The sequence below is a fragment of the Urocampus carinirostris genome, chromosome 3 (assembly GCF_059441175.1).
Source record: "Urocampus carinirostris isolate Australia breed hairy pipefish chromosome 3, RoL_Ucar_1.0, whole genome shotgun sequence".
Lineage (NCBI taxonomy): Eukaryota > Metazoa > Chordata > Actinopteri > Syngnathiformes > Syngnathidae > Urocampus > Urocampus carinirostris.
In genome coordinates this window covers 1,056,738-1,074,685 of record NC_142351.1, presented here as the reverse complement: position 1 = coordinate 1,074,685, position 17,948 = coordinate 1,056,738, and the positions used below count along the sequence as shown (strand labels likewise).

At 43.2% G+C, this 17,948-nt stretch overlaps 3 protein-coding genes across 3 annotated transcripts in view; 2 read left to right on the top strand and 1 right to left on the bottom strand.

Annotated features, from left to right (window-relative positions):
• LOC148368215 (uncharacterized) overlaps window positions 1-17,948 on the top strand; it is a 359,448-nt gene that overhangs the window by 197,583 nt on the left and 143,917 nt on the right. The window lies entirely within an intron of this gene.
• The window catches only part of LOC148368220 (uncharacterized), a 306,344-nt gene that overhangs the window by 212,375 nt on the left and 76,021 nt on the right, over window positions 1-17,948 (top strand). The window lies entirely within an intron of this gene.
• Window positions 8,928-17,719, bottom strand: LOC148368224 (uncharacterized). The gene is made up of 3 exons (XM_088330174.1): window positions 17,533-17,719; window positions 15,689-15,781; window positions 8,928-11,407 (listed from the first exon to the last, which is right to left on the bottom strand). The coding sequence occupies exons 1-3, from the start codon at window positions 17,585-17,587 to the stop codon at window positions 9,261-9,263; spliced, it is 2,295 nt and encodes a 764-aa protein (XP_088186300.1). The 5' UTR covers window positions 17,588-17,719; the 3' UTR covers window positions 8,928-9,260.

The window sequence follows — 17,948 nt, the reverse complement described above, 5'->3', positions numbered from 1 at the left end:
TAGAGTAAACGGCTCTGATTTCTTGGATATCAAAAGAGGAGTCCGGCAAGGGGACTGTTTAAGCCCACTCTTGTTTGCAGTAAGCATAGAACCACTCGCGGAATCAATTAAACGAAATTAGCAAATAAGGGGGATATAAGATGAAGGAGGAACAGAACACAAAATATCATCGTTTGGAGACGACCTGTCGGTAATGCTGAAAGAACCTTCGTTATCGATACCACCGCTGTTGGAGAGCCTTCAAATAGATGGAGAAGTAGCTGGCTATTTAAAGAATGAGAGCAAATCAGTAGCAATTAAAGGAATATGGTAGTTTGAATCTGGGTTTGTTTGTTGGACTCTTTGTGTTTCGTGCCAAAGTTTTCTGGAGTCAATTTTGACAAGCTGTCTGGGGGCCGACGCGGAGGAGTCGACGCGCCGTTCTCCCGGGAACGGGAGACCGTGAATTTTGTTGTGGGGCAGCTCTCAAGAAGAGGGAGGTGACCAGCAATCTGGGGGACCACAAGCGGAGGGAGGAGTCGACGCGCCGTTCTTCCGGGACGGGAGACCAATGGGACCCAGCCCAGGGGCGGAGGAGATGCTTTGCCGAGCAACTCGGGAGAATGAGAAGAGTCGGTTTTTGGAAGGAGAAGCATGCAGAGATATATGATTTGTGTGTTAGAAATAAATCCACCCGTGAGTGAAATGCCGGCTTCTGAGAACTTTCTATGCAGAAAAGAGCAAATTGTTTGGATGAACAGAGATTGGAAAAGGTCACAAATTGGAGTCGGACGATTCATTGAAGTTTGTGTTGATTTAACAAAAAATTCCAACACAACGATGATATCAGGAAAATGTCCAAGAGATGTGATTGAAAGATTTGATTTCAAATGGACAAATAAAGAGTTTCAATATTTGGGGGTGACACCACATTCCACACAGCTGTTTGATGCAAACTACGGAATGTTGAAAAAAGAATAGATTTCCCATCCATTTCGACTTCTAAATCTTGATTTGCCTTGCGATTAACAAAGAATATGACTTTGGTTTTATTTAAACTTTTCATTTATTTGTATCCATCCATACTTTTAGGTTAATGACGTCATGATCATTGCACGTTATCAAATGAATATAATTATCATTGGTATAGAAGATGTTAATGTCGTCGGCAAATATTATTCATCTTTATACTTTTGAAACATGAAAAATATCGATAAGATTTAAATGAAATAACTTTGGACCCAGGATAGAACCCTGTGGTACTCCACAACAGATGTCCAAGTATTCAGAAGACAACCGTCCCATTTTTAAATATTGCTTCCTACGCGTCAAATCACTTTGAATCCATTGCACAGACACGCCCCTGATGCCATATCTATCTTTAGTTTTTTTTTTCAAATAGAAAATAGCTTAATGTGTGTCGACATCTAGCTGGGCAACCATCACGAGTTGTTTGAGCAATGACATAATGAGCCTTCCCTTTTTGCCATATCTCCTCTCTGCGTATTTTTTGGGGCCACGCCCAACGACGTTCTCTCTGAAATAAGGACGTTGCGGAAAGTAAATTGACCAACCTGCTCTGTTCAACACAATTTGGAGTATCTTGTAAACAGTTCCTGGACACTCTGGTTCTTGCCACGCAGGAGGAAGATGGTCTTCACCGATTTCTGCAAAACAGAAGACAAACCGCCTTTATTTGTGACGAAACTCACATCAACCTGATCTGAAAGCTACAAGAGGGCAAGGAAAGACTCAAAAAAAGGTCAGGATGCGGAAAATGAAGAAACCTTGGGAAGGGACCGCACATGAAATATACAGAAGTCATGGAAACAGGGTTCATACATGGTTTTCATGGCCAATTATGAGCACTTTTCAAGCATTTCCAAAGCCTTATTTTTTCTCTCCTGTACCTCCAAAAGGAAAAAAAATCTAGCGGCCATAAGAGGAAAGTTTTTTTGTTGTCGTCTTTGATGATTAAAATAAAGTTGCTATCTTGCTTTTAGGAAGGCTCCAGGCCCGGACAACATTCCGGGGCGGGTACTTAGGGAGTGCGCCGATCAGCTGGCTTGTGTACTTGTGTACTAACAGACATTTTCAACACCTCGCTAGACCAAGCCAAAGTACCATCATGCTTCAAATTTGCCAACATCATCCCAGTGCCAAAGAAAACCCAGATCTTATCACTCAACGATTACCGGCCCGTTGCACTGACTCCTATCATAATGAAGTGCTTCGAGAGACTGGTTAAAGAGCACATCACCTCCAGTCTCCCCTCTTCATTCGACCCCTTTCAGTTTGCCTACAGGACAAACCGCTCCACCAGGGATGCCATCTCCTCTGCGCTTCACCTGAGCCTGACACACCTAGAGGAGAAGAACACCCATGTGCGGATGCTGTTCCTGGACTTCAGTTCAGCATTCAACACCATCATCCCACAACATCTGGTAGACAAAATGGGGCTTCTGGGTTTCAACACCCCCCTGCGGAACTGGCTGCTGGACTTCCTCTGTGACAGACCCCAATCTGTGCGGATAGGTCAGAACAGTTCAGATGTCATCTACCTCAGCACGGGCTCCCCCCAAGGCTGCGTCCTAAGCCCCTTGCTGTTCACCTTGATGACACACGACTGCGTCCCTAGGTCCGCCACAAACCACATCGTGAAGTATGCTGACGACACAACGGTGGTGGGCCTCATCAGGGATGACAACGACCTGGCCTACAGAGAGGAAGTGGAGCAGTTGGTGGGCTGGTGCAAGGACAACAGCCTGGTCCTGAATGTTGACAAGACTAAAGAGATCATTGTCGACTTTAGGAAAAACCAGCCCAACCATGCCCCACTTTGCATCAACAACAAGGCTGTGGAGGTTGTCAGCAGTATCAAGTTCCTAGGGGTGCACATCACAAACAAACTCACCTGGTCCGTGAACACTGCATCTCTGGTTAAGAGGGCACAGCAGCGCCTGTACTTCCTGCGGAGGATGAGGAGAGCCCACCTGCCCCCACCATCCCTCATCACATTCTACAGGGGCACCATAGAGAGTATCCTGACCAGCTGTATCTCTGTGTGGTGTGGAGGCTGCAGCGCTACCGACTGGGGTAGTGTGAGGAGGGTAACGAGGACAGCGGAGAAAATAATCGGGACTACACTTCCCTCCATTCAGGACATTGGCCAGAAGCGCTGCTTATCCCATGCTAAGAACATTACCGGGGACCCCTCTCACCCCCATCATGGACTATTCACTCTGCTAGCCTCTGGGAAGAGGTACTGCAGTGTGCGGTGCAGGACCACCAGGCTCCGCAATAGTCTAGTCCCCCTGGCCATTAGACTGTTAAATGGTCAATCTAACATATAGTTAACTTAAATCTAAACGGCTGCTAATTTGACTTTTGCACTAGTGGCAGTTTTTTTTATAGCTTGCCACTCCTTGCACATTTGATCTCTGCACTATTGTTACTTACAGTGTTATTACTTACAGTGTTATTGTTTACAATATAATGGTACTGTGTACCTGACTTGTTAACCTGACTGCCCATCTTGCACATCTGGTTAGCGTCTCTTCTTGCACTATCGGCACTATGGTAAATAACACAATACAGCTTTATTTATATCTGTACACTGAAGGACACTGAGGGAAACTGTGGGAGTCAGATCCATCGACATTTCGTTCTGTATACACGTGTACTAGAATGACAATAAAGTAGATCTGAATCTGAATCTGAATCTGAATCTGAATTTAGCGCATGCTTTGTGCTATTTTGGGATGTTCCCATCCACGTCCTATGATCTTTGTGTGTGAAGGGGCTGCTATAACAGTGCCACCTGCTGGTATGTGGTAAAAGTTCGGGCTTCTGATTTTGTGATTGGAAGGCGGGAGTTAGTTGGCAGTCTACAGTGCACCGCTAACGGTAAGCCACGATCTTTCGGTGCTCCAAAAAAAGTTAATTGTAAAGATTAAAACCTTAGCTGACAAATGTCTCTACATGCAGAGTAATGTGATTGAAGTTGTCAGGCTGTCTGGATTTATTCTTGTTTTGTTTCTGTCGCCTTTTGTGTTAGTTTTGCTGATTATGCATGTGGTACTAAAATGCTAATTCCCCTTATAGTGTTGAAAGCCAGCAGAGGTAGGAAACCATGTGTTGTGTGGGACTCATTTCATTTGCAACAACTCTATTAAGCCTCATCAGTCCAGTCCAGCCCGAATGGGGATCTTAGGTTGGACGGCTACACCGCGATTACAAATTATATATACATATATAAAGTTTGGATGCGACTTCGTACCAGATGCTGCTAAACTTCATTTGATTTCCTGCACTTTTAGTATTTGCTGGAGGTGAAAACCGAGTCGTTTACTGTAAAAGGCTGAAAAGAGTTGTATTTGAATGAAAAACCACTATTCTATCTTTTGCAACATTTTGGAAAGCATTGTTATTGTAGCAGAAGCAAAAAAAAATGTCCAACCTTCCCCGAGCTGCTTGGAAAAAGCGTCCTCTCGTCGCGGTCCTTCCTCACTGGAGCGCATTTTGTCCGTCTTTAAACGATAAAACTCCAACTCGGCTGTAAAAGGGGCCAAAAAGTGATACTTGAGTCGAGTTGACGTCGTTTGAAGTCGACTAGAGGACTTTCTCGACATTTTCTTTTTCGGCAGCCATGACACCTTCTGCTTCGAAACCCCGCCGCAATGGATTGTGGGTACAAGTGGGACGGATCACACGCTGCGTTCACGAAAATGGGTGTTTCGGGAGATCTTACCAGATACGACCGAAAAACATCTCAAAAATGTGGGAAATCAGGGTTTTTTAACCCTCAACTGGGGAAATATGATAAGAAGGACACTCAAGGTGGGAGGTCCTATATGCAAAGTTGGGGTACATAGCCTTTCTCTTGGTCGGAGGTTGGAAAACTCAGTTGTCGTCTCTTTGGGAATGCAGCAAGGAGTCAAGTCAAGTCAAGTCAAATTTATTTATATGACCCTTAATCACAAAAATGTCTCAAAGGACTGCACAGGATTACAGTTACAAAATAACACAATTACCTGATCTTAAACCAGCATGCGGGCAAGGAAAAACTCAAAAACCTCAGTGTGAGGAGAAAAGAGAAACCTTGAGAAAGGACCTCACATGTGGTCATCCCCCTTCCAGGATTGACCAGGGTGAATTACAATTAGCATCACTGTACACAGAATAGTAAACACTAGGTAAGATGTTGAAAATCTACGGAAAGAGCATGACATCAACGACGACGCCAGCCTGCAAACCAGTCCAGAAAGTCTATGACGGCCACGACGCTGCCTTTTTTTTTTAATTAATTTTTGTAGTCGTTGTTCTTAGCTCATCTGCAAAATAGATGCTAAATGTCAGTCACACGATACCGTTGGTCGTCATTTTATTCAGATTTAGTTTCCGAAGCCTTTGTTCTGAGAGCGCCGGTCTCCTGGTGAACCCAAGAGCCAAGAAGAAATCCCACATTTTTCTCCATCCGGGCCCCGGTGTTGTGGAACGCCCTTCCCCCCGAGATCCGATCCGAGACCTCAGTGAAAATGTTCCAATCTAAGCTTAAAACTCACTTCTTCTCTATATCATATGAATAACCTATCCTTTTCGTCGACAATATTATTGGCGATTGCAACATCCTTTGCTGTCTGGTCGTCCTGAAAGGGTGAAACTACATGTGAGGTCCCTTCTCAGGGGTTCTTCATTTTCTTCATGATGAGGGTTTTGAGTTTTTCCTTGCCCTCATTTTGGTTCCAGATCAGGGGATGCTGTCATAATAGTCTGAAAAAAATAGTCTGCGTAATAACGTGTGAAGCCCTTTGAGACTCTTTGTGATTAAGGGCCAAACAGATAAAAATAACTTGACTATTCAATTTCGGCCATTTTTTCTCGGACATTGCGAGAGTTTTAATCGCTTGAATGCTCGTCCCGCGTCCATCCCAATTTTCCATACGTGCGCGTAAAAACGGGGCGTAAAATATATCACTGGCGGCGACACTTATTTCAGGGTTTCGTTTGAATACAATCGAAACATCTTCGACTTTATTCGAATTTTATTGGCCGACCAATGCGTCGATTATTATCTGACCCGGTCACAATTGGCTAGAGTTCTTCGGAAGTTAAGGAGGCGTTGTCGTTTTTAGCAATACGGACCGGGATAGGCTAATGCGGGCTGAGGACCGACAAGCCAAGCCGCCATTGGCCGAAAAAGTTGTCTGTATATTTGTAAATGGGAATCAGGGGGCTAAACACAGATCTAGAAACAAGGCAGAGATACTTTTCGACTGTTTCTTTTTAATCCATTATGGTGTGTTTTGGAGTAAACCTTTTTTAGGATGTTGAACGAAGGAATGAAAACTTTTCTTTCGAACATTCAAATAAAAACGGGACAAAAACAATAAGTCAACAACAAAATAATGTACCATAACATGTTAGTCAGAAGCAGATGCTTAGTTTTCCTAGCCCTTCATCTTCCCTATTAAATACATTTTATAGATAGCTCCTCTTGTGTCCAATACAACAAAATCTCATGGATATACTTATTACATAGGTCACATATCAATAATAATTACAATATTCACATATTTTATAGACTAATCTCCGCAATGCCCATCCCTCAACATCATCATGCGCATAATGTCACTGCGGCACCAATGATAATAACAACAATAAAAATAACATTTATAATAACAGTTGTGATGTAATAATAGCGACAATAACAACAAGTTAACCATCGTTTGAAATGCAGTATTTCCAATCTCCCTCATTTCCCATTCTCTTCCTCCCTGTATTTCGCCAGTCATGCTTTTTTGTATTTCGATTTGAACACGTAGATCGTTGGACATTGTTTGATCTCATCTTGTAAATTAAGTTTGACTCCGCACGCAGACACACACATACTTTTCCTGGTGGTTCTCACCTTTGGGATTTGGAATTCACCGCAGCCCCTCAATCCATAATTTCCCTCTTTCCGAGTGAATCGTTTTTTATGTTTTCTGGCACTTTGTTTTTGGTGACCTTAAATAAGTCAAGTCACACTTATATAGCCCTTTATCACAAAAATGTCTCAAAGGACTGCAAATATTAGATAGATAACAGTTGTGAAGTGAAAAATGTTATTAAATCATACATTTTTAATCATTTGTACCGCATGAATAAAATTTTGGTATGATCCCGATGTCCTACCCTGTGTATGGTTCTAATTGTTACGTACTATGGTGGAACTTCATGGCTGCAAGACAATGTCTGTCAGATTTAGAGTTTCAGGGATGAGTATACTATGAAATCTTGATATTTTGAATGCCAAAAGTTGAAGCATCGGACTCATTTGAACATTAATAGTTTTGATTGTTAAAGGGGGAAAAATTGGGCTACTGATGATTGTTCTGTATATACTTAACAGTTCATATTTCAGTCTAATGTTGTCTTACAATGTGGTCATGGGGATTTCCAGTCTCAACTTCATCTCGGTCCAGGAATATCCCTTTTCTGTGGGGCTCTCTTTTTCTGACACGATTTTATTCGAAATAGACTGTGTCTAGCGTTTATCGTGAAGAATGCAACTTTAGACACAATGTATTTTCAACTTTAATCGATCGATTTTGTAGTTTGTTGATATGGAAAGTCATCAGTCCAGAAGAAAAAGAACATCAGCCCACAAATAATGCAGGCAGAATGATTTGATTGAACTACGTTTTATTCACAGGACAAAAAAAATGGAATCAAACAAAAGAATAAAGCACAATGTTGACACAAGCACTCAGTGTGAGCGAGGAGGAAGGTGGAAGAATGATGACACAGGTTAAAAGTACTGATATACGAACCCAGTTTTGAGAAAATAGACTCTTTTTAATGAACAGAAATTGTTTTCATAGCGTGCCAACATGGGATATTTGCCCTAAACACCAAAGAGGGTGCGGCAATAACCCTTTTTGTGTACTTTTGAGGAAAAAAAAAGTCCCTCAGGGGAGGAGTGTGTGAGAATCAGCACATGGCCAACCAGAATAAAGGTTCCTATCTCTTTTGGCAACGGACTTCAAGGGGATTGTTCTCATCCGGACGACAGGGACGGAGAGAACCACAGGCTCTCCAAGCTTTGGGGCTCTGGTGAGAACAGGCCCCAACCCTTGGTATCTAGGTCGGCCATCTTGTTGTTATGATAATTATAATTATTGATAAAGGGCAAAATTTTATGGGGACAAGAGATGAAATAGATCATCTATCAAGAAACATGACACATATGCAAATCATGAGTCTTTTGAATCCATATGAAGACTTTGGGGTCACAAATCTTTATGATACAACTGGAGAGTCTGCTCACTTCCTGTGAATGAAAGAATGTGGCTTTTTTGACTTGGTAGCAGTGAGTGGTTGAAAAAAGGTGAGGGCAAATGGTTTTGTGACCATTATGTTTCTATAGATGACCTGTATGATACTTAACCAATTGAATGTTTTCAATTTAAAACTCTTAATCAATTTTTGACCACAAACTGAGCAAGCAAAAGTCTTCTCGCCAGTGTGGGTTTTAGTTTGTAATTTATAGTGTCCGATAACAGTCTGAAAAATAGTCTGTGTAATAAGGTGTAATAACCGGTGAAGCCCTTTGAGACACTTTGTGATTAAGGGCTAAACAAATAAAAATGAGTTGACTTGACAATATGGATATTTTTTTTCACCACAATGTCAACAGGTCAAAGGTTTCTCTTCAGTGTGGATTAATGTGTGTCTTTTTAAGTTCTGACTTGAAGTGAATCTTTGACCGCAAACTGAGCAAGAGAAAGGCTTCTCCCCAGTGTGGGTTAGTGTGTGTTATTTTAAGCTCCCATTTTCAGTGAATCTTTTATCACAAACTGAGGAGGAAAAAGGCTTCTCGCCAGTGTGGACTAGTTGGTGTATTTTCAAGTGTCCATTTTGGGTGAATTTTTTACCGCAAACTGAACAAGAAAAAGGCTTCTCCCCAGTGTGGGTTAGTTGGTGTAATTTCAATATTCCACTTTGGGTGAAACTTTTATCACAATTTGAGCAAGAAAAAGGCTTTTCGCCAGTGTGGGTTCTAAGGTGTATTTTAACTTCCCACTCTCAATGAATCTTTTACCAGACTGAGCAGGAAAAAGGTTTAACACCAGTGTGGGTTCTAATATGATTTGTTAAACTCCCGTTATCTGTGTATCTTTTACCACAAATTGGCGCAGAGGGGAGGTCGGCATTCTGTACCTGTTAAATTCTATTCTATCAATTCTAAATTCTAAAGCATATGTGATGCTGGCCAATAGAAGGCTCCGACAGCCACGTCATGCGAAAGGCTTCACTCCAGTGTGGGTTCTAATATGTCGCTTTAAGTTTCCACTCACGGTAAAAGTCTGACCGCAAACTGAGCAGGCGAAAGGCTTCTCGCCTGTGTGGGTTAATTGGTGTAATTTTAAGCTCTCATTCCGTGTGAATGTTCGGCCGCACACTGAACAAGAAAAATGCTTTTCCCCAGTGTGGGTTCTGGTGTGCATTTTTAAGCTCCCATTTGTAGTGAATTTTTTACCACAAATTGAGCAGGAAAAAGGCCTCTCGCCAGTGTGGGTTCGAATGTGTTTTTTTAAGCTCCCACTTTCGGTGAATCTTTGACCACAAACTGAGCAGGAAAAAGGTTTCTCGCCAGTGTGGGTTCTGGTGTGTCTTTTTAAGTGTCCACTTAAAGTGAATCTTTGACCACAGACTGAGCAGGAAAAAGGCTTCTCGCCACCGTGTATTATTTGGTGTGATTTCAATTGTCCATTGTAGGTGAATTGTTGACCGCAAACTGAACAAGAAAAAGGCTTCTCCCCAGTGTGGGTTAGTTGGTGTATTTTCAAGTGTTCATTTTGGGTGAAACTTTTATCACAAATTGAGCAAGAAAAAGGCTTTTCTCCAGTGTGGGTTCTAGTGTGTCTTTTTAAGTGCCCACTCAGGGTGAATCTTTGACCGCAAACTGAACAGGCAAAAGGCTTCTCCCCAGTGTGCGTTCTAAGGTGTATTTTTAACTTCCCACTCTCAATGAATCTTTTACCACAGACTGAGCAGAAAAAAGGCTTTTTGCCAGTGTGGGTTCTGGAGTGTATTTTTAAGCTCCGACTTTCGGTGAATCTTTGACCACAAACTGAGCAAGAAAAAGGCTTCTCGCCAGTGTGGGTTCTAATGTGTTTCTCTAAGCTTCCACTTTTAGTGAATCTTTGACCACAAACTGTGCAGGAAAAAGGCTTCTCCCCAGTGTGGAATAGTCCGTGCTTTTTTAAGCTCTCATTTCTAGAGAATCTTTTACCACAAATTGAGCATGCGAAAGGCTTCTCTCCAGTGTGGGTTCTAATATGTCGCTTTAATTTTCCACTCACGGTAAAAGTCTGAGCGCAAACTGAGCAGGAAAAAGGCTTCTCGCCTGTGTGGGTTAATTGGTGTAATTTTAAGCTCTCATTCCGTGTGAATGTACGGCCGCACACTGAACAAGAAAAGGTCGTCTCCCCAGTGTGGATTCTGGTGTGCCTTTTTAAGGACCCATTTTGGATGAATTTTTTACCACAAATTGAGCAGGAAAAAGGCTTCTCGCCAGTGTGGGTTCTAATGTGTTTTTTTAAGCTCCCACTTTCGGTGAATCTTTGACCACAAACTGAGCAGGAAAAAGGCTTCTCGCCAGTGTGGGTTCTGGTGTGTATTTTTAAGTGTTCGTTTAAAGTGAATCTTTGACTGCAGACTGAGCAGGAAAAAGGCTTCTCGCCAGTGTGGGTTCTGGTGTGTATTTTTAAGCTGGCACTAATGGTGAATCTTTGACCGCAGACTGAGCAGGAAAAAGGCTTCTCGCCAGTGTGGGTTAATGTGTGTCTTTTTAAGTTCTGACTTGAAGTGAATCTTTGACCGCAAGTTGAGCAAGAAAAAGGCTTCTCGCCAGTGTGGGTTAATGTGTGTCTTTTTAAGTTCTGACTTGAAGTGAATCTTTGACCGCAAGTTGAGCAAGAAAAAGGCTTCTCACTAGTGTGGGTTTTTGTGTGTGACTTCAAGTTTCCTTTGTAGGAGAATTGTTTTCCACAAATTGAGCAGGAAAAAGGCTTCTCCCCAGCATGGAATTTCATATGCAACTTCATGTAATACTTGCGTTGAAACGTTTTCCCACACTGAGAACATGTGTTACCACCTTCAGCGTTTGCGGAGCGGGACGTGTCGTCATCTTCCGTTTCCACGTGGTGACAGGAGCTGATGCTTGGAAGCTCCCGCCGACCGTTATCTTCAGGTTGACCTTGATCTTCGGCGGTTGAACGGACCCCGGTCACTCGCAAGACTGGAACATCATCCTCCTCCTCAACAGGCTCCCCATCTTCTGTTTCTTGCTTCATGTGATAAGGCTTCAGATCTTCCTCAATTTTAAAGGCAGGCAACTCTGGTTCCTGCCGCGCAGTAGCAAGATATTCTTGGCCGACGTCTGCAAGACACAAGTCACATTTATTTGTATTGCCCTCAACTCGTTCAGAAGCATTCTCCCATAGTGCCAAAACGTGAAAAAATTCTAAAGGCTTAGGCGCTGCTGAACAGTGAGTATTAGGCCTCTGGGAATGAAATCTTCACTAGATGCCAAGAGTGGCTTTGTTCAGATTGTTTGCTGCGTCCCATTCTTCCCACTTTCTCTCGCTATTTTTCCTCGTCACTTGGTTTTGCGCGTGCATGTGCAAGTGTAACGTGTCCCAATACTCTCAAGTCCGAGGGAGAAGTCCCCTTCGACCACCAAAAGAACCACTTCGGATGGAAGGAGGTCTGACTTGGAACAAAGTCACTTCCCAGAAGACGAATTCTCAATATCAACAAACATGGCTGGAAAAGAACCGCACAAATGTAAGTCCTTTTTCACAACTATGCATGCATTTCAAACAAAATACATCGAAATGTCTTCGACATAAACGCAACGGAAAACCTTATCGTTGCCTCAAAACATGAACATTGCCAAATGGCTACTTTACACAGAGCACAAATCGAGCAAAAAAGCCACAAACGACTCTTGGCACTCCAAACCGTCGAGTACCTTAATTTGTTTAGCCCCGTTTTTATCTTAAAGGAGTCGTGCCTTCACATCCACACGGACAAAACGCCGGTCGCTGAAGCGGCATAGTCACGATAACGTTACGGATGTATGTCATTGCGCGTGTTTACTGCGCACGATTCCGCGCGTCCCGTTTTCTTTACAATATGATGCTAACACGTGAGACCGAATCGATTCTTGACGCAGAGGGGAGGTCGGCATTCTGTACCTGTTAAATTCTATTCTATCGATTCTAAATTCTAAAGCATATGTGACGCTGGCCAATAGAAGGCTCCGACAGCCACGTCAGGTTTGCGCTTGTCGATTCACTATGAAATCGTTATGCGGAAGACATCAGATCATTTCCTGTCTCGCGTCAAGTTGCGTCGGCCTGTGAGTGAGCAACTTGTGTCGAATGCGGTCATGCGGGCTAATGTTTCAGAGACTGTGGAGCAAACCAAAGCCCTGATCACATTCAGGGCAGAAAATGATGAGCAGTTCACTGAGAACAACCACCACAAAACAACTGTGAGAGTGAGGAAGCTAACCTGCAGGTCCGCAATTTTATTGTGACAATGCATTGACCCACCCTTATGTCGAAGGACAGCTGTCGAAGCGATCGGCCGGGAGGTGAGCAACACGGGACATTTATCTATCCACCTTGGTCATATCCCTCAAGAGGCCGACAGCAAGACAAACACATACAATAACAGAAATTTAAAAAGGGGGGAAAATGGCAAAAAAACCTCACACAAAGAATTTTGGACCATGACCGACCCGGCACCCAAGTTGGTCATGCTTTCGTCTCTCCAGATGAAACAGGACACGACAAAGCGGCCACGTCTCCTCAGAGCACCCAAAACCTTGGCTTCCCCGATTCACTCCGTGCGATACCTCGCACTCCATTCCACCAACTGCAGCCGCATCACAACCCAAGTACCTAAAGCTTTCCACTTCTTCCAGCTCCTGACCATACGACCTTATTTCTAACGCCATGCCCGCTCCATCACGTGAACACCTGATCAGCCTTACTCTTCCCGACTTTGACGCATCACTTACGCTTATCACATACTCTTGCAAACTTCCCAACCTTCTCAATGATTCCTCAGCATCAGCCACGAGCGCTCTGTCATCTGCAAACATCATCTGACTTGCCTGCCGCCACACCGTTAACCATCATCTCTACACCTCTGCCAAATAGTCTCACCACGCCATCCATGTACACATTAAACATCCATGGTGACATCACATACCCCTGTCTCACACCAGTCAACACAGGGAACCACTCACTTGTCTCACTCCCTACTCTTACACATGCTCTGCTGTTCACATAAAAACGCTTCAATGCTTCCAACAACTTTCCACTTACTCCATACATTACCATCACTTGCCACAACGCCTCTCCATCAACTCTGTCCTACGCTTTTTCCAAGTCCATGAAAGCCAAATAAACATTCTTACCTTTTGCAAACAATCTCTCACACTCCCGTCGTACCGCAAACACCTGATCCACACATCCTCTTCCTTTCCCGAAACCACTCTGCTCCTCCATCACCACCTCGTTCGTTCTTTCTTTCGCTCTCTTAATCAAGACTCTTCCATACAGCTTACCCGGCACAGACAACAAACCGATACCTCTCGAATTGCAACATTCATACTTATCACCTTTGCCCTTATAAAATGGCACCACACATGCAGTCCACCAATCAACAGGAACCACACCACTTAAAAAGCATATATTCAACAAGCTTACTGACCAGTCAATCATGTCCGTGCCACCTTTCTTCAAGCATTCAGCAGTACAGCCATCCAACCCAGGTGCCTTCATTTCTTTCACTGCCTCTTGCACCTCCCATGTTGACAGGCTTCACATTTCAATCACCCAACACGGGCATTCGCTCCATAACGTCGATCGCCTGGACTCTCACTTCTCTCCCGTCCTCCACTCCTCAAAATACTCATCCCGTCCTGACTGCCAACCAGCAATCTACCATCCTTATCTTTCACTTTCTCTTCCTTTCCACACTCATCGTTTCTTACTCTTTTCACTTCTTTCCAGAACACTTTTCTCCTTTTCTCAAAGTTCACTCCTATCTTTCGACACCATTCATCATTTGCTTTCCTTTTCGACTTTTACCAACATTTTCTTCACTTCACGGCACTCTTATCTTGCAGCCTCTCCTCAAAGGTACGTCTCTTCTATGTCACAGGCCCTGATACCTCATCATTTCACCATTCACTTCCTTTCCTAACACCTCGAACAACTTTTTTCATTCCGCACACTTCTTTCGCACTTATCAACACTGCTTCTTTAAATCACTTTCATTCCATTTCCACATTCTCCACTTCCCTTCTACTACTCCGTTCATGTGTTTGGGTCCTACAGGGAAGGTTTGGTAACGATATGTCAGCTTAAGGGACAGGTGGACTGTTCTTGTTTTACTTTTCATCGTGTCAGACTTTAAAGACCCCTACTATACCTGGGAAAATGGCATTAAGATACTAATAACTAGGTTGTCATTTAGTCACTGGAGGGTTCTCGGGGCCAAGTGGGAGGAATGGGATCGGACATTTGTTTCCTTAATCCGTCGTATTATTCTGTATGGTAGTGGGTCGGCGCCAACCTATACGTCAAGTACGCGCAGTGTGACATGATACAAGTACGGAGTGTTACGCTTCAAAGCGTCGGAAAAAATAAAAAAAAGACAATCCTCTCTGTAGAGTATGCTACTACGACAATAGATGTACTGCACCCCTTAATGAAGAAGTACAATTTAATGATCAAGCATTCAGGTTAGGAAATAATCAAGAAATCATGATGAACTCAAGACACTTGATTCCTAAAGAGTCAAAGACCTTAAGACCCATGAGCTCACTCGTGCATCGTTCCACAAAAGGTTTGAACCCGACAGGCCGAAAACCTGCACTGTTGCGTTTGGCGGGTCACGTCGCCGTACGGATCGGATTTCTCTTCATCGTGCAGCCCTACTTACCGCCGTCACTCGGTATAAACCCTCAATACCGGATTTTCGCGCCCATAAAAGTTTCCGATTTTCTTCAAATTGTCGCTTTTGGAAGCAACGGAGGTAGACCGGCTCGGTGGCCTGAGGGTTGGGCGCCCGCTCCCCGGAACGGGAGGTCACAGGTCCGAGCATCATTACTCTATATCATAATCTATATCAGAGGTTTTGGTGATTTTCCCCCCAAAATCATCCTCGATGACTTTCGGGCGCCTCTCGTTTGATTGCCGTCATCTAAAACCAACTTGGGAGACAGCGCCCTCAGGGTGTGAAAATACACAAGGTAAAAATACCCAAGCGGTGCCCGGTTTTGAAAGTAAACGTTGCGTCGCCACGGTGACCACGTGACAGAATGTCCGCTTCGGTTTGCGCATCCCTACGCGTCGACGTCAATTTCTCGACAATTCGGTCAAGGGGAAAGAAAAGGATATGGAAAGTTGAACCTGAAATGAACTTGAAGCAAACATTCTTTGAGCTGACAATAGCTTATTGTGTGTAGACATGTGGCGGAAGTCTTGAGCCGGGGGCGGGCAACCATCATGAGTTGTTTAAAGCAATGCGATAAGGAGCTTTCCCTTTTTGCCATATCTTCTCTCTGCGTATTTTTGGGGGCGACGCCCAACGACTTTCCCTCAAAAATAAGGACGTTGCGGAAAGTAAAACAACCAACCTGCTCTGTTCAACACAATTTGGAGTATCTTGTAAACAGTTCTTGGACACTCTGGTTCCTGCCATGCAGTAGAAAGATGGTCTTCACCCATGTCTGCAACACACAATTAAAACCGCATTTATTTGTGACGAAACTCACATCAACCTGATCTGAAAGCTACAAGAGGGCAAGGAAACACTCAAAAAAGGTCAGGATGCGTAAAATGAGGAAACCTTGGGAGGGGACCGCACATGAAATATACAGGAAGTCATGGAAACAGGGTTCATACTTTTTTTCATGGCCAAATCCGAGCACTTTACAAGCACTCCCAAAGCCTTATTTAAATTTTTCTCCAGTACCTCCAAAAGGAAAAAAAAAATCCAGCGGCCATCACAGGAAAGTTTTTTGGTTGTCGTCTTTGATGATTAAAACGAAGTCGCTATCTTGCTCCTAGCAGATGCTTTGTGCTATGTTGGGATGTTCCTATCCACGACCTACGATCTGTGTGTGTGAAGGGGCTGCTATAAACTGACATCGATTCTGCCATTGTGCTTCAACAATGCCCGAAGGCTCTGAAGGTGTTGCATTATAATAGATTTCAATACGAAAGAAAAAAAAAAGGAAGAAGGTAATGAAAAGCAGAAAAATGAGCCAAATTCCGACTCATTTTTAGGATACGAGTGCATTCAATCTTTCAATCGACTGCTTATTTTTTGCTTTTTGATCTTTTCACTTATTTGACTCCGAATGTTTTGTGTGCTTTTCATTTGTGTTTAAATCGGTCAAGAAAGAATTGCAAATTGTCTATTTTAGCACTGAAGAGTTTATATTTGGAATTGATGTGTTCATGTTTTGCATTTTCAGGGATTTTGTCTTCAGTGTGTAAAAAGCTTCAATTGTTTTACAATTTGTTTTTGTAGATCTGCGATTATTTTGATTGAATGTGTCCTTTGGGGATCGCCTTCAAACATATATGACTAACTGTTGAATAATGTTATATTATTATTGATAATACATCACTAAAAAGAAAAACTTGGAAGAGCTGTTTCGGAACCAAAAGAGCCGGGCCCTTCTCAGTATATCCGGATTAGAAGAGCCAGTTCACAAAATAGAGTTGTCCTCTTGAGCCGCTTCTTCATTTATTGCATGGTCTATAGAGTCAGACTGCCAATCTCGTGGCAATGGCGACAATTTCAAGCACTTCGCCCAAAACTCAGGAGGTAGAGCGCTCGTCTTGGGATAAAAATATCCCAGTTCGAATCCCGGCTCGTCCGTGTTACATGTCGAAGTGTCCTTGGTTAAGACACTGAACCCCCAATGCCCCCAATAAGCAAGTTAGCGACTTACATGGCTGCAAGGTTGCTATTGGGAAATGTGGAGCACATTGTGAAGCGCTTTGGGAAGTCATTGACTTGAAAAGTGCTATAGAAATGCAGATCATTTCATTTCTCCCACTAGGGGGACATGGCTCTGGTACATATATATATATATATATATATATATATATGTGTGTGTGTGTGTGTAACGAGTGTAAAAAGAACTTAAGTTGTGCTGAAATTCCTGCTGAAATATGTTGTTTAGTTTTTGTGTAAGTGTCTTGCAACGATGAGTCCAGCCCGAATGGGGATCTTAGGTTGGACGGCTACACCGCAGTTACAAATTATATATACATATATATAGTTTGGATGCGACTTCGTACCAGATGCTGCTAAACTTATTTTATTTCCTGCACTTTTAGTATTTGCTGAAGGTGAAAAACGAGTCGTTTACTGTAAAACGCTAAAAAAAGTTGTATTTGAATTTCAATTCTTTTGCAAATTTTTGGAAAGCATTGTTATTTAGCAGAAGCAAAAAAAATGTCCAACCTTCCCCTTTGGAAAAAGCGTCCTCTCGTCGCGGTCCTTCCCCACTGGAGCGCATTTTATCCGTCTTTTAACGAAAAATATCTCCAAGTAGGGATTAAAAAGAACCACAAAGTGATACTCGAGTCGAGTTGACGTTGTTTGAAGTCAACTAGAGGACTTTCTCCACATTCTATTGTTCGGCAGCCATGACACCTTCTCCTTCGAAACCCCGCCGCAATGGATTGTGGGCACAAGTGGCACGGATCATACGATGCGTTCAAGAAAATGGATATTTCGGGAAATCCTACCAGATACGACCGAAAAGCGTCTCCAAAATGTGGGGGTTTTTTGACCCCCAACCGAGGAAATGTGATTAGATGGACACTTGAGGTGGGAGGTCCGAGTTGCAAAGTTTGGGTACATAGCCTTGTCCTCCT